This window comes from Falco peregrinus, chromosome 3 (genome assembly GCF_023634155.1).
Source record: "Falco peregrinus isolate bFalPer1 chromosome 3, bFalPer1.pri, whole genome shotgun sequence".
In the NCBI taxonomy this organism is placed as follows: domain Eukaryota; kingdom Metazoa; phylum Chordata; class Aves; order Falconiformes; family Falconidae; genus Falco; species Falco peregrinus.
Genome location: NC_073723.1, coordinates 35,061,076 through 35,084,903, shown reverse-complemented (window position 1 = coordinate 35,084,903; position 23,828 = coordinate 35,061,076). Strand labels below are relative to the sequence as shown.

Sequence of the window (23,828 nt, the reverse complement as noted above, 5' to 3'; positions counted from 1 at the left end):
TTGATGAAAGGTTTCTAGGAAGATACGGCTTTATAGTAAGAAGAACTTTTGAAAGTCTTTAATAATGTGTTATTTGATTTGAGTACTTGTTTTGTTGGTGAAATCTGGATAAAGTGATATCTTTCTAACTGCAGGTTGATCGCACAGAGAGAGTTAAGAATTCATTGAACCCAAAGTTTGCCAAGAAATTCCTAATTGATTACTATTTTGAGCTTGTTCAGAAACTTAAATTTGGAATATATGACATCGATAACAAAACATTTGATCTGAATGATGATGATTTCTTAGGAGAATTTGAATGTACACTGGGACAAGTAAGTATGCAGATGATTTTCCTTAGAATTAAGAAAACAGAAGTTACTGCAAATCAATCGTTAACCACTTCTACCTTAAATTTGTCGCTTTATTCTGGTGTAGTTGGAGTGCTTTTAAGTTGAATGGGTGTTACAGAAGGAGTAACGCACTTCACTCATAAGAGAGAACCAGCAATATGTTTATTGATATAAAATAGTGATTTAACAAAGCTTGATAATAAGCGTGACAGTGGTTTCACAGGATCCAGTGGGAAGGTACGCTGGAGTATTTAGTGCATAAAGGACAGGGTCAGACAAAACTGACGCGGAGACCCTCCCGTTGAGTCATGAGGTTCAGAAAGGACCCTCTTGCATTCTAAATTCCTCAGAGGGGAGTTTAGGTGCAGCTAGATCCAGACTTATTCGTAGACTTAGTCAGCAGTTTATATCTGAAGGATTATATCAGCACAATCAGTCCTTTAAATCAGCACAGTCAGTCCTTTAAATCAGCACAGTCAGTCCTTTATCTAAGATTTCAAGTTCAGCATGCTCTTAATTGCTTACCAAAAACACGTTGTGGCAAGAAATCTCTCAGCGTTGAGGAGTAACCTTGAGGGGCGTCCCTACTCAAGGGGAGGTCCCAGTGTGCAGCCCACTGATGTGCAGGAGAGGAGAGCTCAACGGGTCCTGGGCTGTCCACTATTTATAAAGTAAGATAGTCATATTTGCATACTGCCTACAAGACTTAGTTTCAAACATGGCTTGAGTTGAACCTTTAGTAGCACTATGGTTAGGTGGGTGCATTGTTCCAATTAACAACACATTAGCCAAGGGCTATTTGTCTGTCTTGAATCCACTTTGAGACCAGGTGCATATGTTATGACTGTCATTATGACTGCCACTAATGGTTAGCACTTGAACATTATTATGGAAATAAAGGTCGTGATGGGTGGGGGGAAACACACTGCCACAGTAGGATTCCCTTCATTTGTTTTTTCAAGCCTCAGTTCAGTGTATATACATTTTATTTGCAAAAGGTCTTGAGATGATGCCCTGAAATGTACTGTAGGATGGTCTGTCCAGTTTGCTGTCTGAAAGTAAGTGGGCTGTCAATGAGCACAAAGTAGTAATTGCTATTTATGTACTCTTAATACTCAAATTATTATCTTTATGCTTCATAAAAAAAGAGAATTGCTGTATAGCAACATAAAAGTGTTCACAAGGGCCATACTGACCTTGCAATTTGCTTTCCACTTAAGGCAAGCAGTGATTCTGGTTCTGTCTACTGTTGATTTCACTCCCATTTCCCCGTCAAATTCTGCTATTGGTGCTGTCATAATCAGGCAGCTTCTTTTAACTTGTTCTTTCTAATAGATCCTTTGAAGGCACTTGTCAGGAGAGTCTTCTTAGTTTTTTTCCTCCCCTGTGTCTAAAGTATTTTTATTTTATGTACATCACAATTTAGAATTAATCATTCCTTCTTAATGTAAAGGAGGACCAGTATAATGAGTAGACACTAATGCTAAGAAAGCATTGCCTGGAGAGGATAAAATAAAATCAACTAGAAACACTGCGGGGGGGGGGGACTAATGTTTGTTTGTGTGACAAATGTTGTATTTATAATTCTGTTTGCTGAAGCCATTTATGAAATGTGGCTTGCACGTGTTTGAATAGTGTGTATGAAAAATTTAAGAACAATTTGAGATTGGAAATTGAAGTATTATCTTTGTGTGTGCGTATCATGTTACTAGAATACATTTTATTTCATACTGCTCCTGAAACTCTGCATGTGTTCATCTGCATAAATATGTTAAAATTTTGAAGTGTATTACCTATTTATTTATAGGACATCATGGGAAGTAAATGTAATGCAGTCATCTTTATGATAAAGGACAAATTTCTAAAATGAAAAGATTACTATCTCATTTCATTCCTTTGAAAATCTATTAAATTGCAGTAATAATACTTGACACTCAATTTTTGTCTTGGCAGATAGTTTCTAGCAGGACTCTAACAAAACCGTTAGTACTTAAAAATGGTAGACCAGCTGGAAGAGGAAGTATTACGGTAAGACAAGACAATAAATCTCTTCAGTGTTTATCCTTGAATCGTTTTGTGTGGTGTTTTTTTTTAGTTAGTGGTTTGAGCACAGTGTGTCTGATCTACAGTGCTGTGAAAAGTATCTTAAAGCATTTTTTTCCCCCCTCCATTCATATTTCTTTGTCATCCGAAAGGAGAGCAGCCCACCTTCTGCATCTGTAAGTCTCAGCATCCATCAAAATAATTAGAGCATCCGATGTGCTGTTTGGGCAGTCTCTCTAATTGTCAGTGTCATCATCATTGAATCCCAGTATCAAATAAAACCGTTCCTCCTTCCCCCACCCCATTTTTTTTAATGTTTCATTTGTGAGCAAACATGATTTTTTTTTAAATGGACCTCTCATAGGAGTGTTGTGAATACGAGAAAGCTATGTAGTTCCTGAATACAAAATAAGTATTTTATTTTGTTTGCGTATCTAGATTACAGCAGAAGAAGTGAAGGATAACAGGGTGGTTCTGTTGGAAGTAGAAGCAAGGAAACTGGACAGTAAGGTACTTAAATAATTGCTGTTTCTTTGATAAAGTAGTAAAATCAGAATCTTGTCAAAACAGGAAATACTGAAATGTTCATTCTCACTTTTGCTGAAATAATTAAATCCATTAAGATTTTCATACACTAAAAAAGAAATCAAAGAAAGATTGCTTCAGAGTAACTTCATTGACTATTGAAATTGTGTAATGTATTTCTAAGTATGACAGGTGCATTGCAGGGATAGTCTGGGAACAGCATGCTTCCATTTAAATGTAAATCTTTATATTTAATCATGAAGATAAAGGAGTTTTAGTATATACATTTGTTTGAACAGCTGTATAAATGATTACCTGTTAGTGCTCTGAAATAAATGGGAGAGTGTCCTTGGAGTGTAAAAATCTGTTAAATATTTTGGGGCTAACTAAAATTACTGTATTTAGAAAAACTTCTAAAAACAAAACTAAAAATCTTAATAATATTGTTATTTTTCCTGGTTGATTTAATGATACCTTTTTGAACTGAATGAAATCCTTAGTTTCCTAACTATGCATCATAGTGCTTGTTAGTGTAAGTATTCTTCTACTTGAACTGTCTGGTATTCAGTATTTGGACACTACAGGACTTTTACCTGATATTGACAGACATGCCCCCATTTTCTTTCTCTCTTTCACAGGTGGTAGTATAATCAGACTTGCTTTTCTTCATCTAAAGCTTTTGTTCCTTGAACATTTAGTTTACTTTTTGTTAATCTAAGTGTGTTTTAACTAGCATTTAATGGAATTCATGCCAGGGGCTATTCTGGGATAATTACATGTTCTTTAATTACAGGACTTTTTTGGAAAGTCAGATCCTTATCTGGAATTCCACAAGCAGACTGGAGATGGAAACTGGGTGATGGTTCACAGAACAGAGGTAGGATATTTTTGGTCAACAACCTGGACATTAAGGTTATTTGATTTACAGTATGTCGCAGCACTAGAGGTACAGTGCCTTACGGAAAGAAGAGAATGGTCTGGTAATTGACATGAAGACCAGTTAGAAATTACCTCAGGTCTTCCACTGATTTTTCTGATAGAACAGGAAGTCTACCTACTCGATTCTGATTTATGTCATCCTATTGTAAAGGATTCTTTTTTAAAAAAACCTTCTGCAATCTAGAAGAAAACAGATGTTTTGAAAAGGTACTGCATAGTCCCACAGGGACATTTGTGTCAGTGGGACTTGGGCATTCCTGTGACAGTGCTGTTCTTATGTCAGTGTCACCTAGATGTACTGCTTACTAATGAAAATACCTATCCTGAATGCTTGCATAGCAAGGGCAAGCCAAGAATAATGCTGAGTGAGGGAAAACGTGCTTAAGCAGCAGCAGCCTTCCACCCAGGAGGAGGTGCAGAGTTCCAGTGGCAGCAACTGACAGGGTAGGAGTAAGTTCAAAATGTCTCACTGTAGAAGCTTAGGCCCTAGTCACAACTGAGGTTCTGTGTGCATTTGAAGTGCTGACAATATCAATTTTTAAGCATGGATTTTGAAGAAGTATCAGTCCTTTTTGTGTCATATTTGTAAAAACAGTTTCTCTCGTGAGGTGGTGATTCTGCATAAAATGTATCTTTTCCATGAGGTTTTCACACATTTGAGTAGTGAATCCAAAATTTGCTGTTCTAGCCTAGAACTGGCTGGAGGATTAGTTCTTTATGTTAAAGATTTAAAAAAACCTCTTTGTGTTGCTGTTATTCCAAAAGAGAGCTTTCTTTCTCTGCACTTCTACAGTGCTGGAAGTATAAGCAATACTATTATTAGGTATTATTAAGTATTGCTTGTTGTGTGTAGTTTCTTGTGCTTTGCAAGATCATCATTTGATGTATTTGGTATATTACAGATACTTTCTAGCTGACAGATTCTGAAGATCCTTCAGTATTATTCTGAAATAACACTTGCTTAATGTTCAGCTTGAGAGACCTTTTATCTTCATTCGATGTTTCTGCTTTACTATACCATTAACTTCTTGAGAGAACATTCCTGTAAGTGGCATTTCAGAATAAATATAAGCTGGAGCGAACTGTAATCTCCAGAGCATTGATGTATTCAGAAATTCCAATGTAATCTTTTTCCATGTGTTTTTTTTTGGTAAGTCACACTTCTATATTTGTTTGTGTGTATGTATATATGTGTGTGCGCTTATTTAAAAAAAACAATATCGATATTTTTGTAAAGATACATTTCTTTTTTTGCGGTGTAGTAGCTGAATGAGTAGATCACAGTGAAATATAGAAAAATATGGAGTTGAAAAATACCATCTCTTTTGGACAGCGGTATTGCACGTTAAGAATGTTTAGGTTTCTTATATCCTGTATGTTAGGATTTGGATTGCAGGAGGTGATTGACAGCAGCGTTATTCAACTGCTTTTGCTTACAAGAATCATGACATGAAGTTGTGACCCATTACAATGAATACTTTCCACCCTTGTAAACCATACTATACTAGCTTGCTTTTTTTTTTTTTTTTTTTTTTAACAGGTTATTAAAAACAACCTGAATCCTGTTTGGAGGCCCTTTAAAATCTCTCTCAATTCTCTGTGTTACAGTGACATGGATAAGTCAATCAAGGTAATGTATATGAAATGCATGAACTAATGCATTAAAAAAATTGAATATGTAATAAATGGAAGATATGTTGTTCTAGTTATTGCCTTGTTTTGATTGAAAATGTTAGATTTGTTATTCTTATTTGAAAATCACAGAGATACCTGCATGTTTTAGGAAGAAAAAAACAGTCTCACATTTGTGATACATTATCTGATAGAAGTTGGTCTTTGAAAGTCTGGGAAACCAGGAGCTTTGAAATGTCCATTCAGTGACTTACTTGAACCATACAGTTTTAGTGTTGCATCAGCCAATATTTGTTGTGTTAAGATACTGCATAGTGAAAGATGTGTGGTTAAGGCTTGAATATGCTTTGTTCTATGTTATGGATCTTGTAATACTTTTACTTGTGCAACAGGTAACACTAATGAAAATCTTAATATACTACCTGATACAATTAATTACACTTAACATGCTATCTAACAGATGTGGACCAGGTGTATCTTCTGGATACCAGATGTAGCAAATTTTTCTCCTTGGATAAAACTGAACTTTCTGTCAAAGTCCACCAAACTTGTGAAGTGGTAGTTCTACCAGAACTGGTCTTTAACTCATTCTATCTTCAAGTCTTATATTGAATAAATTATGTTTAATTTCTGAATGCTTTTCTTCAGGAATTCCCTTTAGGGGTGGGATTGAAGCTAAACAACCAATCAAAATGCCATTTATAAGCTATTTTGAACATGTTAGAAGCATGATATTTTAGCATTTGGGGGGCGGGGCGAGGAAAGCCTAAATGAAACAAAGCACCCTACTGGCCATTCTTCTCGGAAGGAAAAATGAGAGCATGATCAGCATGTGACAGGTATTAGCCATACAACTTTAGGCAGCCCTGGCAAATGTTTAACAGCCACAGGCATCTGGGTGTTACAAGCACCTCTACAGATTTAAATACATAATTATATAGCAGACTAATGAACAATTTTACAAGCCCAGAACCTGCTTCCCTTACTGCTCCTGTGGTTTTTTTTTCTTTTCATTTCTTTCTGCTTCCCTTTTCCCCAGAGTAGCTGTGGCAGCTCTTAGATATCCATATACTATAAATACATTTCTCTCTTTCATTAAACAGCCATATTAGAACTATAGACTGTTGACTGAAATATATCTGTTAAAATGAAGTTATTCTAATCTCTATCGTCATTTTAATAAAGTTGGTTCTTTGGAAACTTGCCTGAGAATTGTACATTTATTTCCAGAGGAAGTAGATCTTACTTGGCATTGTTACGGACTTGCAGACAGACGGTAGGATTATGTCTTAACTTAGAAATCTGGGAGCTGTCACTTCAAACATTAATATGCAGATGGAGTTGTATTAGAATGTTGAAGGATTAAACAATACTTTTAACACTTTCATATGCGTACAATTGCATACGTAATGGGCTATTTGTCATAGTAAGTAAAACCACCAACTTTTCCATAATGAGTGGCTTTTCACCTATGTAATGGCTTAGTTTGTGTGTCCCCAGCAATGCACAAACCAAGTCGATTCTTTATCTTTCGGATTTGTTGCTTTATTCCATGTGAGCGTGTTTGCAGTCAGTGAAGTTTTTCCTGTGTTGAAAATGCAAGCCTTTCATCTGGAGCAAGCATGCCTAGTTCTGCTGGGGAAATCATATATGCAGTTTTATTACGTGGTTCCCTAGTGCTGTTGTGTGTCCAGAAGAGCATACGTGGAACAAACCAAATATTTCTGTCTTGTCTAGAATAAGTATTGAAAATTGGCTTAGATGGGTCGAGTATATCAAGCAAGGCAAACTTTGATCCCTTTAAAAGGAACAAGAAATAACTGTGCTAACTGTGAACAGGTACCATAACTCTTGGCTCAGTAAATGTCTTCAGTTTAAATTTCAGGTACGGAAGCACTTGGCTGAGTATTTGATTGGCTTAATTTATGGCATTCAAAACAATTTACATAGCATTGGCCATGAACATTAGTCTTGATTCTGTGGCTGCTTGTAAGAGATTTAAGTTGCTATTCAGTGCATGTGCATGCATTTTATTTATCAGTGCATTCCAAATGTTGTAGGGGTAGTGCAAACCACAACATAGAGACGTGTTCTGCACAGTGTAGAAGTTTCAATCTGCACATCATATTTTGTACTTCAACATTACTGTTTGTTTTCAGAAAGCTGATTCCTCTCTGAAGCTCAAGTGTATGTTGAAGTTGTTTGTTTTACTTTGTTATTCCTAAATGAAGTGGCCAAGTAAATATCTAAATTGTTTCTTAAATATAATGTACAAGATTTCAGTCTGGAAAGACAAACATGAAAATAGCTGTTTACTTTAAGCCATATATATTCGGAAAAGGTTTTCTTGAGGTTTATGTTTTGATTCCAAATAATAGGAATATTTGGAATTATTAATATTTTTATTATTTTTATTTTATTATAAATTTGATTTATCAATATCATTTTGATTTTTTTTCTGTGATTTGATTAAGTTAGCTAGCATGTCTGTTGCTAAACTGAAATAGAGTATCAGAAGTGGATGGAATTAGCATATGCTATTATAGCTGAATACCCAGCTTTTTCTCTAGAAAGGCAGTTGAGTCACATTCAGAAGCTGAGCTTTTAAAAAACAAAAATTGAGGACACCGTAGGAATAAAGTAACAGTGGTAAAATTATGCACAGTCAAACTGATAGGTTTTCAAAGAGGAAAAAAGGTATTTTTTGCTTCTGCTGCCTTCTTCGGTGGGTTGGGATGTTAAAAGAGGAGTTGATTGAATAGTAAAACTTAGAACAGGGGTCCTCAAACTTTTTAACCAGGGGGCCAGCGCGTGGATGCAGTGGCAGGCAGTTATCTGCGGCTGCTTGGTTTTCCACCCCCAGCCCCCGGTGGGGGGGTCTGTAAATACCGGGGGCCGGATTGAGGACCCTGGGGGGGGCTGTATCTGGCCCGTGGGCCATAGTTTGAGGACCCCGATTAGAAAATCCCTTTTTCCTTGTGTTCTTGGTTTAATGCTAGTTGATATTCAGATCCATGGTGTCAATCATAATGACTGTTTAAATTTGCTAATCTTAAAAATAAAAAAAATAATAAAAGCAATCAATTCTTATTTCTAGATTTAGGGCTAAACCTTCATACGCTTAAAAATTATTTACATTGAAGATTACAAGTTTAATTATCACTTTAATATTACTTTATTAATCTTGTGATCACTGAATAAGTGAATTACTAAATTTTTAGAGGAATGCTCAAAGATAATTAAATTTCCTCGGTACCTCTGCAAAACTAAGCCTCTTAATCCTTGATGACAGTAAAAAACCCTGCGTTGTTTTCCTATGCTTCCCAATACACCCTCACTCCCAAAACATAGTTCAACATACTTGATGTGCTTGCTCATGTGAGACCTGACGCTGTGTAGTATTCTCGTCTCGCCTTCACTTCAGTGGAAGATCTGATCTCAAACCAGGTATATTGGCTTTTACCCAATCTTAATCCTTAGTTTTTAGATGCAATTCTAAGACTGCACTGCGAGAAAAGCTCCGTGATACAAAAGATTAAGGAATGGTTTGGATCTTTGGGTTTGCCTGAACTAGAAATGTCATTGCAGTGTTTATTGCTTTTGTAGAGCCATTTCTGTTACTAACACTGAATAATGCTTCATTTCAGGTTGAGTGCTATGACTATGATAATGATGGGTCTCATGATCTCATAGGAAGTTTTCAAACTACAATGTCAAAGCTGAAGGAAGCAACTCGGTCCTCACCTGTAAGTCTTGCATCGCCTAAGCTGCCTGTGTGGCTTTTTCACTCATTTTGGAGCAAAACTTCTGCCACTTGATTTGCAGATGTTGAACTTGTGTTAGGCTACACCTTAACAATGTTACTGTAGTTGACGCTGACTCAGCACTGACATTATGCATCCACTTTCCTAGCATTAGTGTCTTGGTTACAGTTTTTAATAGTACATATCTAAATAACCAACCATCAGCACAAATGAATTTTATAGATCATAAAAATACAGAAATCAGAAAATTGAGAGTGTTAAAAGGCAGAATGCAGTACAAATTTTACTGCAGTTAAAAGACCAAAGCTTGTAATATTTTTTCCAAGCTTTACTCAGTCCTTTATTTCAGGTATGGCACTTACCGATTCTCATGCAGACTTTAGTGACTATGAAAAAATTCAACATTTATGCCAGTGCACAAAAAAACAAGTGAATGTGTTACTTTGGTGGCTTTAAAGTGAAATTGCCATTTAAGTTCTAATGAGCTGTAAGTTTGCAAACCTTTCATTAGACAAGGTTTACATTTAGAAGAAGAAAGTTAGCATAGCAACTGTAACATAAAAAGTATTCATTTTGTGGACTAGTATGTTACCAAAATATTTTACCGTCTTTTCCTTTAATTCTGTAAAACCTGCAGATCTGCTCCTACATTAATAATAGTGTGATATGTATATACAAGAGCACCTGCTTGTACTTTTCTAACACCTTGAGTGTTGCGTTTGTACTTAATTCTTCAGAGCTGTTGAATGTGAAGTCAAGCTTGATGATAGTTGTTTTTTTGATTGCTGCTTTGTGCCCAACCATGCTTTTCTTTTAGATAGCTCCTTCTGAATTTGTTTTGAATTATGCATGGTTCAGCTTAATGCCTCAAGGTTTTATATTGTTTGTAAGGAATTTTGGACTTGTACCCTGTGCAGATAATTCATATGCTGCCCAGTTGGAGCTCTTAGGTGTTTTTCTCATTTTTTCTAGATTTTCAGCAGCCAGATGGTACCAGTTTAGCTTTCAATTCTGACAGTGGTCCTTCTTATTGTTGTAATTAAAGTGCGAAAAATAAATCGGGAGCAGGAGGATTTCATAAAATTACTTTTTCTGCTTTTTTTTATGAAGATTTTACAAATCCTTTGACAAGATGGTTTTTTTTTTTTGTTTTTTTTTTTTAAACTTGCACTTTTGTTGTAGAGTAGTATTGTAAATTAAACAAACCTAGCAAGTTTGTATGTTCACATTTTCAAGCACATATTTTCTGTAAGGGCTGTGATTGTGAGTTCCTGTGCAGCATTGTGTTGCATAAAGGCTTCTTCAGAGTCGAATAAGTATCTATATTCATCGCGCCCCTAGTAGCGTAATAGTGGCCGTCTCTTCTTAATTTAAAGGAAAGGTATTTTAAGTTGTAATCTGCCTGTGCTGGTTTTAGAAATGCTTTAAGACATTTGTTTTCGTGAGAACTGTTGTTCTGCCTGATCTAAGGACCTTATTGCTGTGTCAGTAGGATGAAGCAAAGATAAGAGACAACATAAATAATGTGCTCCAGGTTTCTTCTACCTTTAAAAGGAACTAATCTCTAATTCTGCATGATCTGATTAATTTGATAACATCTGTAAAAGATTTCTGGTGCACGTTAGAATTTGACTTTATTTTCGTTACTCCCACAGTTCTGACATTGGCTGCACCTGTGGGAGATTAGGCATAACTTTCAAGTTTGAGGCGAGCATGGGTGTGACTGTATCCTCAGTTGCTGAGAAAGCTGATCTTGTGTGACTGAAGGGAATGGGTGGTTTTCATTTTGTGGAGAATTTTTGATTCTTTTTTATTTACCTACCACCACCACCACCACCAGGTGTATCTTTCACCCAGGCATGCTGTTAGTGAGCTCTGGTTGGAGGATTATGAAATGCAGTTGAAAGATTGTAAATGTTATGTATCTTGTGGCTGTTATTAGTGAGTACCTAACGAACTGATACAGTATAAAAACAAGTCCCTGAAAGACAATTTTCATGAAATAGCAGTGATGCTGGTGGTGAAATTTCCAAAAAAAAATGAAAGTAAAACAAGAAGCATGTCGACTTTTCAGGTGCTGACCTTGTTGGTGCATTTTTTTCATTTGAGATTAATTTAAACCAAAGCAGTGGAACCAGTTTCTGACACTGAGCCAGAAGGCGTGTCTGTAATACCTCCTCAGACTATTTATACACCAGACATGCTGCATTGTGCCATGCCTGTATGATGGCAGGAGCTGCTTAACCTGGCTAGCTGCTGATTGCACTTGGAGGTTAAACTTTTGGGTTAGTTGATGAAGCCTCAACAATTGAATTTGGAAAGCTTAAGCATTTACTTCTTATTTTGTATGTTACTACCACAGCTACTGGAAACAGTAACGCTTTGCCTGAATCGCCATGTCTTTACCAAAAAGAAGGTTGTTAGCAGAATCCTCAAAGGGAAAATGATACAAAATTTGTCTGTTTGAAATACAGTTGTCTAAACAAACATATTTGTAAGCTTTTGGGTTAGAGATTACTGTTGTGATAATGGTTATTTTTCTTGCTTTTTTTGGGCAGGCAGGGTTTAATTTTGCTTGGTAGTGAAATATGTTGTATTTTTAATACCAGCCCAAAGTATGAGTCCTAGAATAAAGAATTTTAAAATTTGTTGCATAAGTTATATTTATAGTGCTTTGGTTGGATTTGTTTGTTTTCATGCAGGTTGAATTTGAGTGTATCAATGAAAAGAAAAGACAGAAGAAAAAAAGCTATAAAAACTCGGGCATTGTGAGCGTTAAGCACTGTGAGGTCAGTAATGTGTTCTGGTATGACTGGTTTTAAGTGTTCAGGCAAAACAACTGTCATCTAATATACCTTCACCCTCAAACTGTAAGAAACTTCAAAATGTCGGTAAGTTCCAGGCACAGTAAATATTTCATGGCTGTGACTCATATAAGGAGACAGATTGACAGCTGAATCATGTGTCCATCCGCCCCTGTCCCCTCACTTTCTCTTGAAGATGCCATCTATATGGCAAAGGTTGCTTACCAATTTATAAGGCCATTCCTGAACCACTGCATTTCCCAACTCACCATTTTATGGTGAATTAAAGTCTGGTAAGTCTGTCATAATAGGTTGTTTTATAAATGAAAATCAGCTTTTGGAGCTGATTTGTTATATGCCTGTAATTTTGTAAAAGGCCTGATTCTGGTGCACTGAGTGTGTGATGGCACACGCTGTACATATCCTCACTGCAGTGGCTGGGATATCTAGACAGTGAAAGTAGTGCTTTGCATGAGTAAAGATAACAAACTTGGAACCTCAGATGTTGCTGCAATAATACCTTTTTTTTTTCTCCCATTTAAAAAAAATGTAATTTCTATCTTTAACTTCTATTTTTAGATCGTAGTAGAATGCACATTCCTTGATTATATCATGGGTGGGTGTCAGCTGAACTTCACAGTAAGTTAAATCATTTATATAAAGTAGCTTTTGAGTTTTAGCACAAACTGAAGTATATAGTTGATCATCTGTGCTTTTCATTCGATTGTTGTTTTTTTTGGTTTTTTGTTTTTTTTGTTTTATAGCACGGAAGGGGGAAGATGTTTTGTCAAGAGTCCATCTAGTCTGTTTAGAAAAAAAATACTTGCTTTACTCATGGGACAAAGTTCTGAACCTGTAGTTATGTTCGTTCGGAGCTCGTTGAGCTGTCTGAATGGGGATGGAGGAGATATTTACAGTTCTCTGATTTACTTCAAGTTTCCTTTTCATAAGGGCTTTTTTCCTCTTTTTGCTTTTTTTCCTCTCTTCCTTCCTCTGACCACAGATCACTTTTGCCCTTGATGGTGGTTTTCAAGGCTCTTTACTTAATCAAAACAACATACAGAAGCCATCATATGGGTTAGGACCCTTAAGTTCTATAATTCATGAACCAAATGCAGCACATAACAGGAAGATGTCTTCACCCTGGTAATATGCCTCATTATGGGATATTCTTTGACTGTAGCCTGTAGGAAGGGGTGGGATCCACCTGTTCAGAAAAGGCAAGAGAATCTTTGGCAGCAGGCTGGCCAACTTGGTGAGGTGGGCTTTAAACTGAAGGACTTGAGTGGCAGGGTCCAAAGCAGCAATGCTCACGCCATTGCAACCAACTGGGGCCAGGCCAACCAGAGCAGTGAGAAATGTTCTTTAGCAGCCTCCCAAGATGAGAACCAGAAGGCCAAACACTTCAAGGATGTGTGTGGCTATGGTGGATCTTCTTGCACCCCTCTTGGGAAACCTTCATGCTCCTGAGGACTGGAGGAAAGCATGTGTCACTCCCCTCTTAAAAAAATGCAAGAAAGAGGACCCAGGAAACTATAGGCCGGTCAGCCTCACGTCCATCCCTGGAAAGCTCATCTTGGTGGCCATCTCAAAGCATGTGGAGGAAAAGAAGGTCATCAGAAACAGTCCACATGGATTCACCAAGGGGAAATCATTTCTGACCTACCTGATAGTCTTCTATGATGGAATGACTGGCTGGGTAGATGAGAGGAGAGCAGTGAGTGTTGTCTACCTTAACCACAGCAAGGCATTTGACACTGTCTCCCATAACATCCTCATAGGTAGCTCAGGAACTGTGCGCTAAATGAGCGGGCAGTGAGGTGGATTGAGAACTGGCTGAATGGCAGAGCTCAGAGGGTTGTGATCAGTGGTGCAGAGCCCAGATGGAGGCCCGTAGCCAGCGGTGGTCCCCAGGGTCAGTGCTGGGTCCAGTCCTGTTCAACTCACCCATCAATGCCCTGGATGAAGGGCCAGAGTGCACCCTCAGCACGGTTGCTGGTGGTACAGAACTGGGAGGAGTGGCTGACACACCAGCAGGCTGCGCTGCCATTCAGTGGGACCTGGGCAGGCTGGAGGGTTGGGTGGAGAGGGACCTGATGAAGTCCAACAGAGGCAAGTGGAGGGTCCTGCACCTGGGGAGGAACAACCCCACGCACCAGCACAGGCTGGGGCTGACCTGCTGGAAGGCAGCTCTGTGGAGAAGGACCTGGGAGTGCTGGTGGTCAGCAAGGTGCCCATGAGCCAGCAGTGTGCCCTGGTGGCCAAGAAGGCCAGTGGGATCCAGGGGGACATTGGGAGGACCGTGGCCAGCAGGTCAAGGGAGGTGATCCTGCCCCTCTGCTCTGCCCTGGTGAGGCCCCATCTGGAGTGCTGTGTCCAGGTCTGGGCTCCCCAGTTCCAGAGAGACAGGGAACTACTGGGGAGAGTCCAGCAGAGGGCTACAAACACGGTAAGGAGACTGGAGCATCTCCCTTATGGGGAAAGGCTGAGGGGGCTGGGCCTGTTCAGCCTGGAGAAGAGAAGGCTGGGAGGGGATCTTATCAATGTCTACAAATATTTTAGGGGTGAGTGTCAAGAGGACAGGGCCAGGCTCTTTTCAGTGGTGCCCAGCGACAGGACAAGGGGCAACAGGAACAAACTGCAATACAGAAAGTTCCACCTGAGTATGAGGAAGAAGTTCTTTACTTTGAGGGTGGCAGAGCACTGGAAGAGGCTGCTCAGAGAGGCTGTGGAGTCTGCTCTGGAGACATTCAGAACTCGCCTGGACATGACTCTGTGCAGCCTGCTCAGGTGAATCTGCTTTAGTGGGGGTTGGATTATATGATCTCCAGAGGTCTGTACCAACCCCAACCAGTGTGATTTTGCCATCGCCGAAACAGAGAGGACACATTGAGGTCAGAGAAAGAGCTACCTCTAGGTCTCTGTAGTATCTGGCTTGTACTTCTGAGAGAAGAGGTGTGTATGGTAAAACACAGGATGAAATTAGCAGCTACTGAAAAGCCGTGTGAATGGTAACTGAAAGTAAACACAATGTAAACCTGACAGGTTAAAGTGATTTCAGCCCTTGTGAGAGATGGAGAGCTTCTGCTGGTTTTGTAGTGGCACTGTTTTAAGAAGTGTTAATAGTCCAAGAAACTTGCATCTTAAGTATCATGCTTGTTAAGATTTGTAGGTGTTCTGGTAACTACTGTTTGCAACTCTTCCATTATTTTTATTTTGGCTTTGCCAGAGATAAGAAACATAGTTTGACCTATAACAGCAATTTGCTTATAACTATTACATTTGACAGGTGGGGATAGATTTTACAGGCTCCAATGGAGACCCTCGCTCTCCAGACTCTCTGCATTACCTCAGCCCTAATGGAGTTAATGAATACCTAACAGCCATTTGGTCTGTAGGAATGGTCATTCAGGATTATGATACGTAAGTTTTAGATTTTTTTTATTTAAATAATTTTTTAGATATGTATAGATTTTTGTGAGTTTCCTAAAACAGTGTTGAAGGTGCCAGTAGACAGATGAGAATGAAACTTCTGAGCTGAAATGTAGTGCTAAAAAGACTTCAGAATCACTGCACAATCACATAATCTCAAGCAGAAGCTTGTGTTTACAACAGACAAGCAAGGCTTTTCATCTGTGATGTAAAGAGCAACACTCGTCTAAATAAATGCTTGTATTCTTGCTGATTTGGTGTTAAAGGCTGGTTTTGGCCCTAGGAACGATTACAGGGGGGAGCTTCCATTTAATTTTGCCTCATAATGCTTAATGTATAGCATTTTTAATGATCAAAAGCAGCACTGATTAGCTAAACTTACTTAACTATGGCAGCTTTTAAGGAAAGGCACTCACTTCATTTTCATTAAAACTTATTTTTTAGAGATAAGATGTTTCCAGCCTTTGGATTTGGTGCACAAATTCCTCCTTCCTTTCAGGTAACGGAATCTGTAAATGCATGACGTAAGACAACTAAAAGCACTTAACTTCAGGAGGAGATTGTATATACAGCCCTGACTGTCTTTTGTGTTTTGACAGGTGTCACATGAGTTCCCATTAAATTTTAACCCATCAAACCCATTTTGTCATGGTAAGTCTGAAAAAGTAACATCAGACCTAGGGAGTAAGACGTCTAGGCTGAAGGGATAAAAACAGCTGAAAAGTAGAACAACATGCTCTGCAGTTCAGTTAAATGATGAATTTAGTCCTGTAGCAGGAAACAATTTTATAACTGTTTTCTTAGTTATTAGAAATAGCATTTGGTCTGTCTTCTGTAATGATTCGTGGACGTAGTGTTTTAAACAGTTAGGGTACAGTACAGGTAAGCTGGAACAGTTCTCTCATGTGATCAAGCCACTTCATTCTACTTCACTGCTGGCATGGAGTTGTCTGGTTTGAGTATGATGCTGCTAGTGCCTGTGCAACAAGGCCTCTCTGATCACACTACTAACTACCACAAGCTACCAGGAGAAGAGAACTGCTACAATTTACTTATATGCACTTGAGCGTACAGTATTTGGCCTTTCTGTTCACATAAAGCCAAGCATGTTAAACATGTGCATTAAGCATTGGTCAAGCTGAAAGCCTCCATTGCTCGTGAATCACTTGATTTTTTTCATCATGGTTCATTTTAAATCTTTGCATTATCACTTTAAATAACTGATATATACAGTGTTTTAGGAAGATGGAGTGCTTCAAATTATCCTAATTCTATTATGAAAAAGTTAATATGAACTACTTGTGTTCTCTAGGAATCCAAGGCATTGTTGATGCATATCGGGCTTGTCTTCCTCAAGTGAAGTTATATGGACCAACAAATTTTTCTCCGATTATAAATCATGTGGCAAGATTTGCTACCGCAGCTACACAACAGCAAACAGCATCTGTAAGTTCTTTATGGCAGTGTGTGTATTTTTCTTACTTTTTTTTTTCCTTTCTAGTTTATAAATACAATTTATGTTTTTTAAGCCTGTAAGTGTACTTGTTTCAACAGCTGGCCATTTACCTTGTGAATTGGTGTTTAGTACCCTTAAAACAAAATAAAAGCTAATTTTTACAGCTTGTACACATTCTCTCCTAAATAAACTAAATAAACTCTTCAGAGCTGAAATATCAACTTAAAAATACATGGCACCTCTATGGTGTCTTGAAAGCTCCTGCAGTGCTAGACAGGTGTTAAAGCCTTTGTGTATAGGAAAGTAATTAACCTCAGCTGCGAAAAATCCACTAGATCTTGTTTCATATCAGATAGCTGAGAGAATTAGGTAACACGATGAAGAAATAGAGGTTATAGCTCTCAACACCTAGGTACCAATATAGATAATTAACTGTCCACACTATAAAGCTTTAGGAACTCTATGTGCTGTGCCCTCCTCCCTATTAAAATTGTATGCATGACTTGTTGGCCATATTAAGACAGGAAGTCTGAAGAGCGAGTCTTGAGTATCAAATCATTGCAATCCATGCAAATTCAGCAAATCTGAAGCCATATATATCCTAAATCATTGATGATGGCAAATACTGGTATCTCAGTCGTCATGTAAAATGAGAAGATAAAATCAGCTGGTTTTGCATATGAAAGTACTTGTGGAAACCAATTTGGAAAAGAGCTATGAATTTTCATGTGCAAGAGATTTATAAGGTTTTGCCTTGGTAGTCTTTCAGTAGTAACTATTGTCTATATATATTAGGAAAGCAGTTAAACCTCTTGTACTTTTTTCTTTCTTTTTACTGAGAGTGCAGTATGCCTAGCAAGAGATTTATTTTTTTCTGCCTGAAAGGATATACTGAAATTTTGCTGCTTTGCCATTTAATACATATTGTAGATATTTTGGGTGGTCTTTTGGTTTTGCTGTTGGGTTTTTTCTGATACGGAGGAAGCATGAGAAGAGAGAAATAAATCCAATGTGATGTGCTGTCATGCTGCTGGTCATAACCTTCTTTCATCATGGCTGCTTTGTAGACATTCGTGCTGGAGTGGGGGGATAGAGTGGTGGGAAGTAATGAGAAAAGGTGGTACCTGAATACAGGAGATAAGGGAAAACCAATTACTCTGGAGGCCGATAAAGGAAGATGGGAAGCAAGGTACTGAAGAAGATGACTTCTGAGAATACTGGGAGTGCCTTTGGAACTTGAATTTTTGCTGCCCGTTAGTCATCTGAAATGAACCAAGTGAGGGAAGACCAGAAGTTCAAAAAATGTTTGTTAGTTTCTGAGCTTTGTATTTCTAGCTTTTTCTTGGTACTTCAGTCCAGAACAGAGGCTAAGATGCCAACTTTTAGAAGGCCTAGCAATATAATGGAAGCAACTTAAGTGATACTTGAATAATTACCAAAGTACTGCAAGGTGGCCTCAGATGCCTTGGTAAATAACTTCATAAAGCAGCTAGAAAACACGATTAAAGGAATTTGAAAACAGGCATGCTTTTTTACAGTACAAAAAGGTGTGGTTTAACCTATATATAGGATTTTAGGGGTACACTGGAAAAATGAAGGCCTGTTCCATTACCCTTGGTGGTACTCTTTTGCTCACCTCTTCTTAACTGAATTAAGCGAAAGGTAGCATTTCATAAAGGTATTCATAGACCAGAAAGGAAACAAATACAAGCTTTACAGGTATTATCTGTCCAAACCCTCAGTAAGCTGCCGTCTATCCGAAGACAAATACTTAGAAGATAGGTTTAACTGTTGGCTTGTCTGGGGATTTTGGAGAGGAGGAGAAGCATGATGCTTTGGAGGTGGCTATTTAAAGATGACTACTTTTAAAAGATTGATTATGTTGTCCTTATAAATTTCTTCAGACTGTACAGGTGAAGCCTGACCACAACTTTGATTGTAAAATTCAGTGAGTGCATTGATACATGCTCACAGTGACAAGAGTATGTAATCTGCATGTGCATTTTTATAAGTGTACATGCCCACATATTTTCTATTTCTTTGTCATAACACAGTGTTTATTGATTTGACAGCAATACTTTATACTTCTGATCATAACGGATGGTGTGATAACAGACCTTGATCAAACTCGAACTGCCATAGTTAATGCTTCAAAATTGCCAATGTCCATTATCATTGTTGGTGTTGGAGGAGCAGACTTTGATGCTATGGAGTTTCTTGATGGTGACAATGGAGTTCTTAGGTCCTCATCAGGAGAACCAGCTGTCAGAGACATTGTCCAGTTTGTGCCATTCAGAAAGTTCCAAAATGTAAGTAATCTTAATGGTACACTTAATAAATGTTGTGGAGCTATGCTGAGTTTGCTAGGATATCCCACTTATAATCCTAAGCTTTTTCAATGTCTCTGAAATTAACTGTGGTCTGAGATAAGTCTTTATTGAATGGAAAGAAAAAAAAAAAAAGGACAGAAGACTTCAAAATTCTGTGGAATTTCCATTAGGTGAGCTGATGCATGTTTAAAAAAACCTGAATTTCTGGTTTCAGCGCTGCATTTCTGACAGTTCCATGCAGGGGAATGACCTTTGTAAACCTTCCTCAGACTTGGTTAAACAAATGGGTGTGTTTTTCGTTTGGGAGGAAGAACTTAGTGTGGTTTTGTTCTTATAGTAAAGTGTTTTTTATTGTGGATGCCCATTTGTAAATGTGGTTTAGTCTCACATTTTATGTGCAGTCTTAATATTCAAAGCTAAATCACTGAGGTTGTAAACAGTAGGACTTGAGTGTCATCACAGTAGTGGTGATAGTTTTTATTTTCATTAAAGCAAATATACCAAAAAAATAGGCAGTGAAAGAATGGAGTCCTGAGCTTTTTTTGCTGTACAATGCAATAAAATATGCACAGGCTAATATAGTCTGTCTTTTAAATGTCTCATCACTTGAAAAAGTTGATTTAAAAAAAACCAAACAACAAAATGTCCTCAGGATGGGGAAGATAAGATCAATATTTTTATTTCCATCCTAATATGTTGTAATTTTGTGTTGTTTCCTAATATTAACCCTGTTAATAATCCTCCTAATACCTTCTTATTTTGTCTTTGTATTTTTATTTTTTACTTTTGATACAAGTTCTTTGTTTAATCTCAGAGCAACTCAAGAAAATTGAAAGGAGAAAGGGAACAAAATCAATATAGAATGTGTGTACTGAATAATGCACTTGAATGTAGATAAACTAGGGTCAATATTCAGTATAAAATTATATATTCAGAAGTTTTCATTTCCTAGAAAAAGGGATGCTGTTTTTCCCCATGGATACTTAATCTTACAGTAAGAACAGTATGCCTGTAAGAGCTGCTGTGTAGCAATATGGTCACTGTGGTTCGAGTTGTTGCAAAAGTTTGCAGATGATTAGAGAAGCCCCTGAAGCAGATACCTTAAGCAGGTAGTGGAAGTTTGATGCCTACAGTCTGTGTGCATGTGTGTGTATTTCATACGACAAAAAGGTATCTTCAGATATGGCAGCCCTTTGCACACCCCACTTCAATTACTTCAGTGGGACAGGGCAGCCAGCTGGTTCATGGTAATGGGAGCCAGAAGGCCAAGATGTCAGGGAAGCTTCCATCTGTCCCATAAGGGCACCGTGTACAGTTCTCTGTAAAATATCAGACTTCAAATTGGCTTAATAGAGGACATGCTGCTTACCCATCTTAGGATCTCCATTAACAGCTGGTGGAAACTGAAATTCGGTGTTCTTTTTTTGTAAGTCTCCAAAAGAAGCTCTGGCGCAGTGTGTCCTGGCAGAAGTCCCTCAGCAAGTGGTGAACTACTTCAGCACCTACAAACTGCAACCTCCTAAGAATCCTGCTGCAAAGTGAATGGCTGAGCAGGGGAGCTGAGACTTTGTGCTTGCTTTAATTCCTGTATCTGCAGACCTTGGTTCTTGAGATACTTCTGTATACATGTATACACACACCTCTGTATGGTAATCTGTTAGCTTTTGCCTGCGAATCACTTTGCCAAGTGTGCCTTTTAAGGATCAAAACTGTAATTGTGTTAATATTTGATGTTGATATGAGAGATAGGGCTTACATGGGTGCATTTTATTTTGAAAAATAAGAGTAGAAAAAAGGTTGAATATGTATAGAGAAGGGGGAGAATGGCTGGAAGTGGAAGAGCTGCGTGTTTGATAAATATAGTCAGTGGGAGTGTTCAGTTACTTTTGTGGGGATTGGCACCTAGGACTGCAGTTTCTTGGTGATCATAAAACCAGTCTGAAATGAAAAAGAAGGTATATCCCCAACAAGCAGACAAAAGTTTGTATGTGCTTCAAAAAATCTGGAATATTTCAGGCTTCTGTGTCTTATTAAGCCACCATTACAATTTTGTCATAGGACTTTGGTAATTATACAAAGTGCCAGAAGAGAGCATAAAGGCCCTCCTTGCATGCCTACTTCATGTTTGCCACTTCAGTGCCTTTGGCCAATGCCAGGGATTTATGGCAGTGTGAACGTGAGCCAAACAAGTCACTAAAGTATATATTCCTTTATAGTATGCCTTCTCTTATGGTAGTACAGGAATAAGTGGGGTGAGTTAAGGTAAGCTTCTAACATCTCAGAAGAATAGTATTGGCCTTTGAGGCTACTACTATAAAGGCTGTAAGGTAAGATGTGTTTCGGTGTGTACTGAGCTGGAAAATGGGAACTCCAGATTTTATTTTGTTGGGGGGTTTGTTTTGGTTTTGCATTCTCCCCAAGAGAGTCATGACTGTTGATCTTTAAAGTGCTTTTTGTGACATGGGAATTCACTTTTTAGTTAAGAAGTTTTATTTGATTTATAACTGCATATTTTGAAGCAAATGCAGTTCTTGGAAGTGCTACCTATACTGGTTTTGTCGTATTTTTGAATCATGCTTCTTTTTCATGAGCCCGCTAATGAAAAGTGCCTACAAAAAAAAAAAAAAAATCTTCCTTCTTCCTTCCCAGTCAGAAGACGTTAGAAAATCTCTAAACTCTAATCCTATAATCATACTGTGTTTCTCTAGGGCAGAAAATTTCTGGTTTATTTTCGTGGCTTGAGTTTTTCCTTCATCATTTACATGAAGTGTAAATCATATTGTGTTTGCTTAGGGGACAGGTGAAGCTTTCTTGTCTCCCAGTTGCATACTGCTTGCTGAGGACCTCTTCTGAACCTGCTAGTGTGTGTAATGTAAGTGGATGTAAAGGTCTCATTTATTACTTCCAAAATGCCCATCTAGAGCACTGTTTTTGTAGTTTCATATTTGAAGTTAGAGTTAGACATCTGACTAATCTGATTGTGCGTGGTCTAGCGGTAACATGTAAGAACAGAACGGACTGACGTTAAATTTAGCATAGTTGGGCACTCAGGATTGCACCAGGTCATAGTGCATGTGACGGGGTATGTGACTTCTGTTTAGTTGCTGAAACTGCTCTGTGTGTGGTGGGGGGTGTTCTCCATGCATGTGTAATCCTGTCAGAAATCTGAATTCACATTAACATTGATGCATGAAGGATATGCATATTGAAATTGTCTTACACATACTCTAAAACACACCAAATGTTTTTTAGACAATTGACTAGTTATCAGTCATAAATGAGTATGTTACTCTGCACTCCATTTTCCTTAGTGGAAGGGTGTCCTAAGTAGTTTCAGCAGTGGAATACTAAGGAAGACATTTTGTTTCATATTAAGCCAAACTCCTTCTTTTTGAAAATCTAATTCATGGGGTTATATGAAAATCTACAGTCATCTTTTTATCAGTGTAGTGCGTATGTGTTGCTACTTTATACATGAATGATGATGAAGTGTCATGCCAGATATGCAACACAAAAACTGCAGAACATGGAAGTAGTTACAATGAACGTAATTGCACTGCTGCAAATTGATACTGTATGATCTTGGAACAGGAAACTGTTTCAGAGCTACATGCTCCATGTACAGAGATGCAGTAGTAATGCTTTGTCTAGATTCATTGGAGTGGATGAGTACTACTGATAGGAGTACTGGATACTACTGAAGTTCCTCTGAGCTCTCTGCCAAAAAATATAATGCTGCATCTGAGTTCTGTTACCAATTCTGTTCTAAGTTGCTGTGGAAGTGCATTTAAATGCATTTAACTGTGTCAATAGGTGTTACTGTAGTAAATATCTGCTGCATAGAAAATTCTTTGTTCTGTCTGTATTGTATACATTAATTCTGAGTTTCTACAGTAAAGAATTCATTATCAGATATTGGTAAAGTACCCCCATGTTCCTCAAGATTAGGGAATTAAATAATATATCAACGGAACCTGCTTCTCAATGTGCTCTATTTTATGTAAAAGACAAGTGTTTCACACATGACAGCAGCAAGATCCATTTTCCAGGTATAACTTCTCTTAGAGGTGTAGAGCTAACGCCTGTTGAAAAATTTGGAAACTTTCAAGTTAAGCTGAAGCAATATTCAGAGTCAAGGAATGCAGCAGATTGTGAGTCAAGGGGGAGGGGAGTTACTGTGTTTCGCCATTCTTTTGTTTACTTTTACGTGTAAAAAATGCCTTATTAGCTTGAGGGTGACAAAGCAAAGGATTGTCAGTTTTGAAAAGTGAATGTGTTTGTAGGTCACTTGCACCACCTTGTGATAAAAATGATGTATAGCAGTCTTCGTAGTCATGCTTTTTGCTATTTAATGGCCGTGAAATATACGTATGTACAGCAAAGAAATAACTTGTAACCAGAATTTTTTTACTTTCCCCTGTATTCCAGTTCTGATGGAGTGATATACAACGCCTGTGCATTAAAAATATAATTTCAGTATACTGTTCTTCCATTGTGCTTTTGTATTCAGCATTTTCTATGTAATGATAAATGCTGCTTTTGCAGTTCCTATGATTAGTATTCCACAGGCT

General features: G+C 38.0%; 1 protein-coding gene across 3 annotated transcripts in view; it reads left to right on the top strand.

The window, feature by feature from the left end:
• CPNE3 (copine 3) overlaps positions 1-23,736 on the top strand; it is a 34,302-nt gene extending 10,566 nt beyond the window's left edge. For all 3 annotated transcript variants that reach the window (XM_055798423.1, XM_055798424.1, XM_005233027.4), the window contains 14 exons: positions 135-314; positions 2,286-2,360; positions 2,814-2,885; positions 3,694-3,777; positions 5,380-5,469; positions 9,119-9,217; positions 11,938-12,024; positions 12,619-12,678; positions 15,329-15,462; positions 15,916-15,970; positions 16,071-16,122; positions 16,784-16,917; positions 19,000-19,236; positions 20,689-23,736. In XM_055798423.1, the coding sequence (XP_055654398.1) occupies positions 135-314; positions 2,286-2,360; positions 2,814-2,885; positions 3,694-3,777; positions 5,380-5,469; positions 9,119-9,217; positions 11,938-12,024; positions 12,619-12,678; positions 15,329-15,462; positions 15,916-15,970; positions 16,071-16,122; positions 16,784-16,917; positions 19,000-19,236; positions 20,689-20,799 (1,470 nt within the window). In that variant the 3' untranslated portion in view covers positions 20,800-23,736. The remainder of the gene's footprint in view (positions 1-134; positions 315-2,285; positions 2,361-2,813; positions 2,886-3,693; positions 3,778-5,379; positions 5,470-9,118; positions 9,218-11,937; positions 12,025-12,618; positions 12,679-15,328; positions 15,463-15,915; positions 15,971-16,070; positions 16,123-16,783; positions 16,918-18,999; positions 19,237-20,688) is intronic.
• The last annotated feature ends 92 nt before the right edge of the window (positions 23,737-23,828 follow it).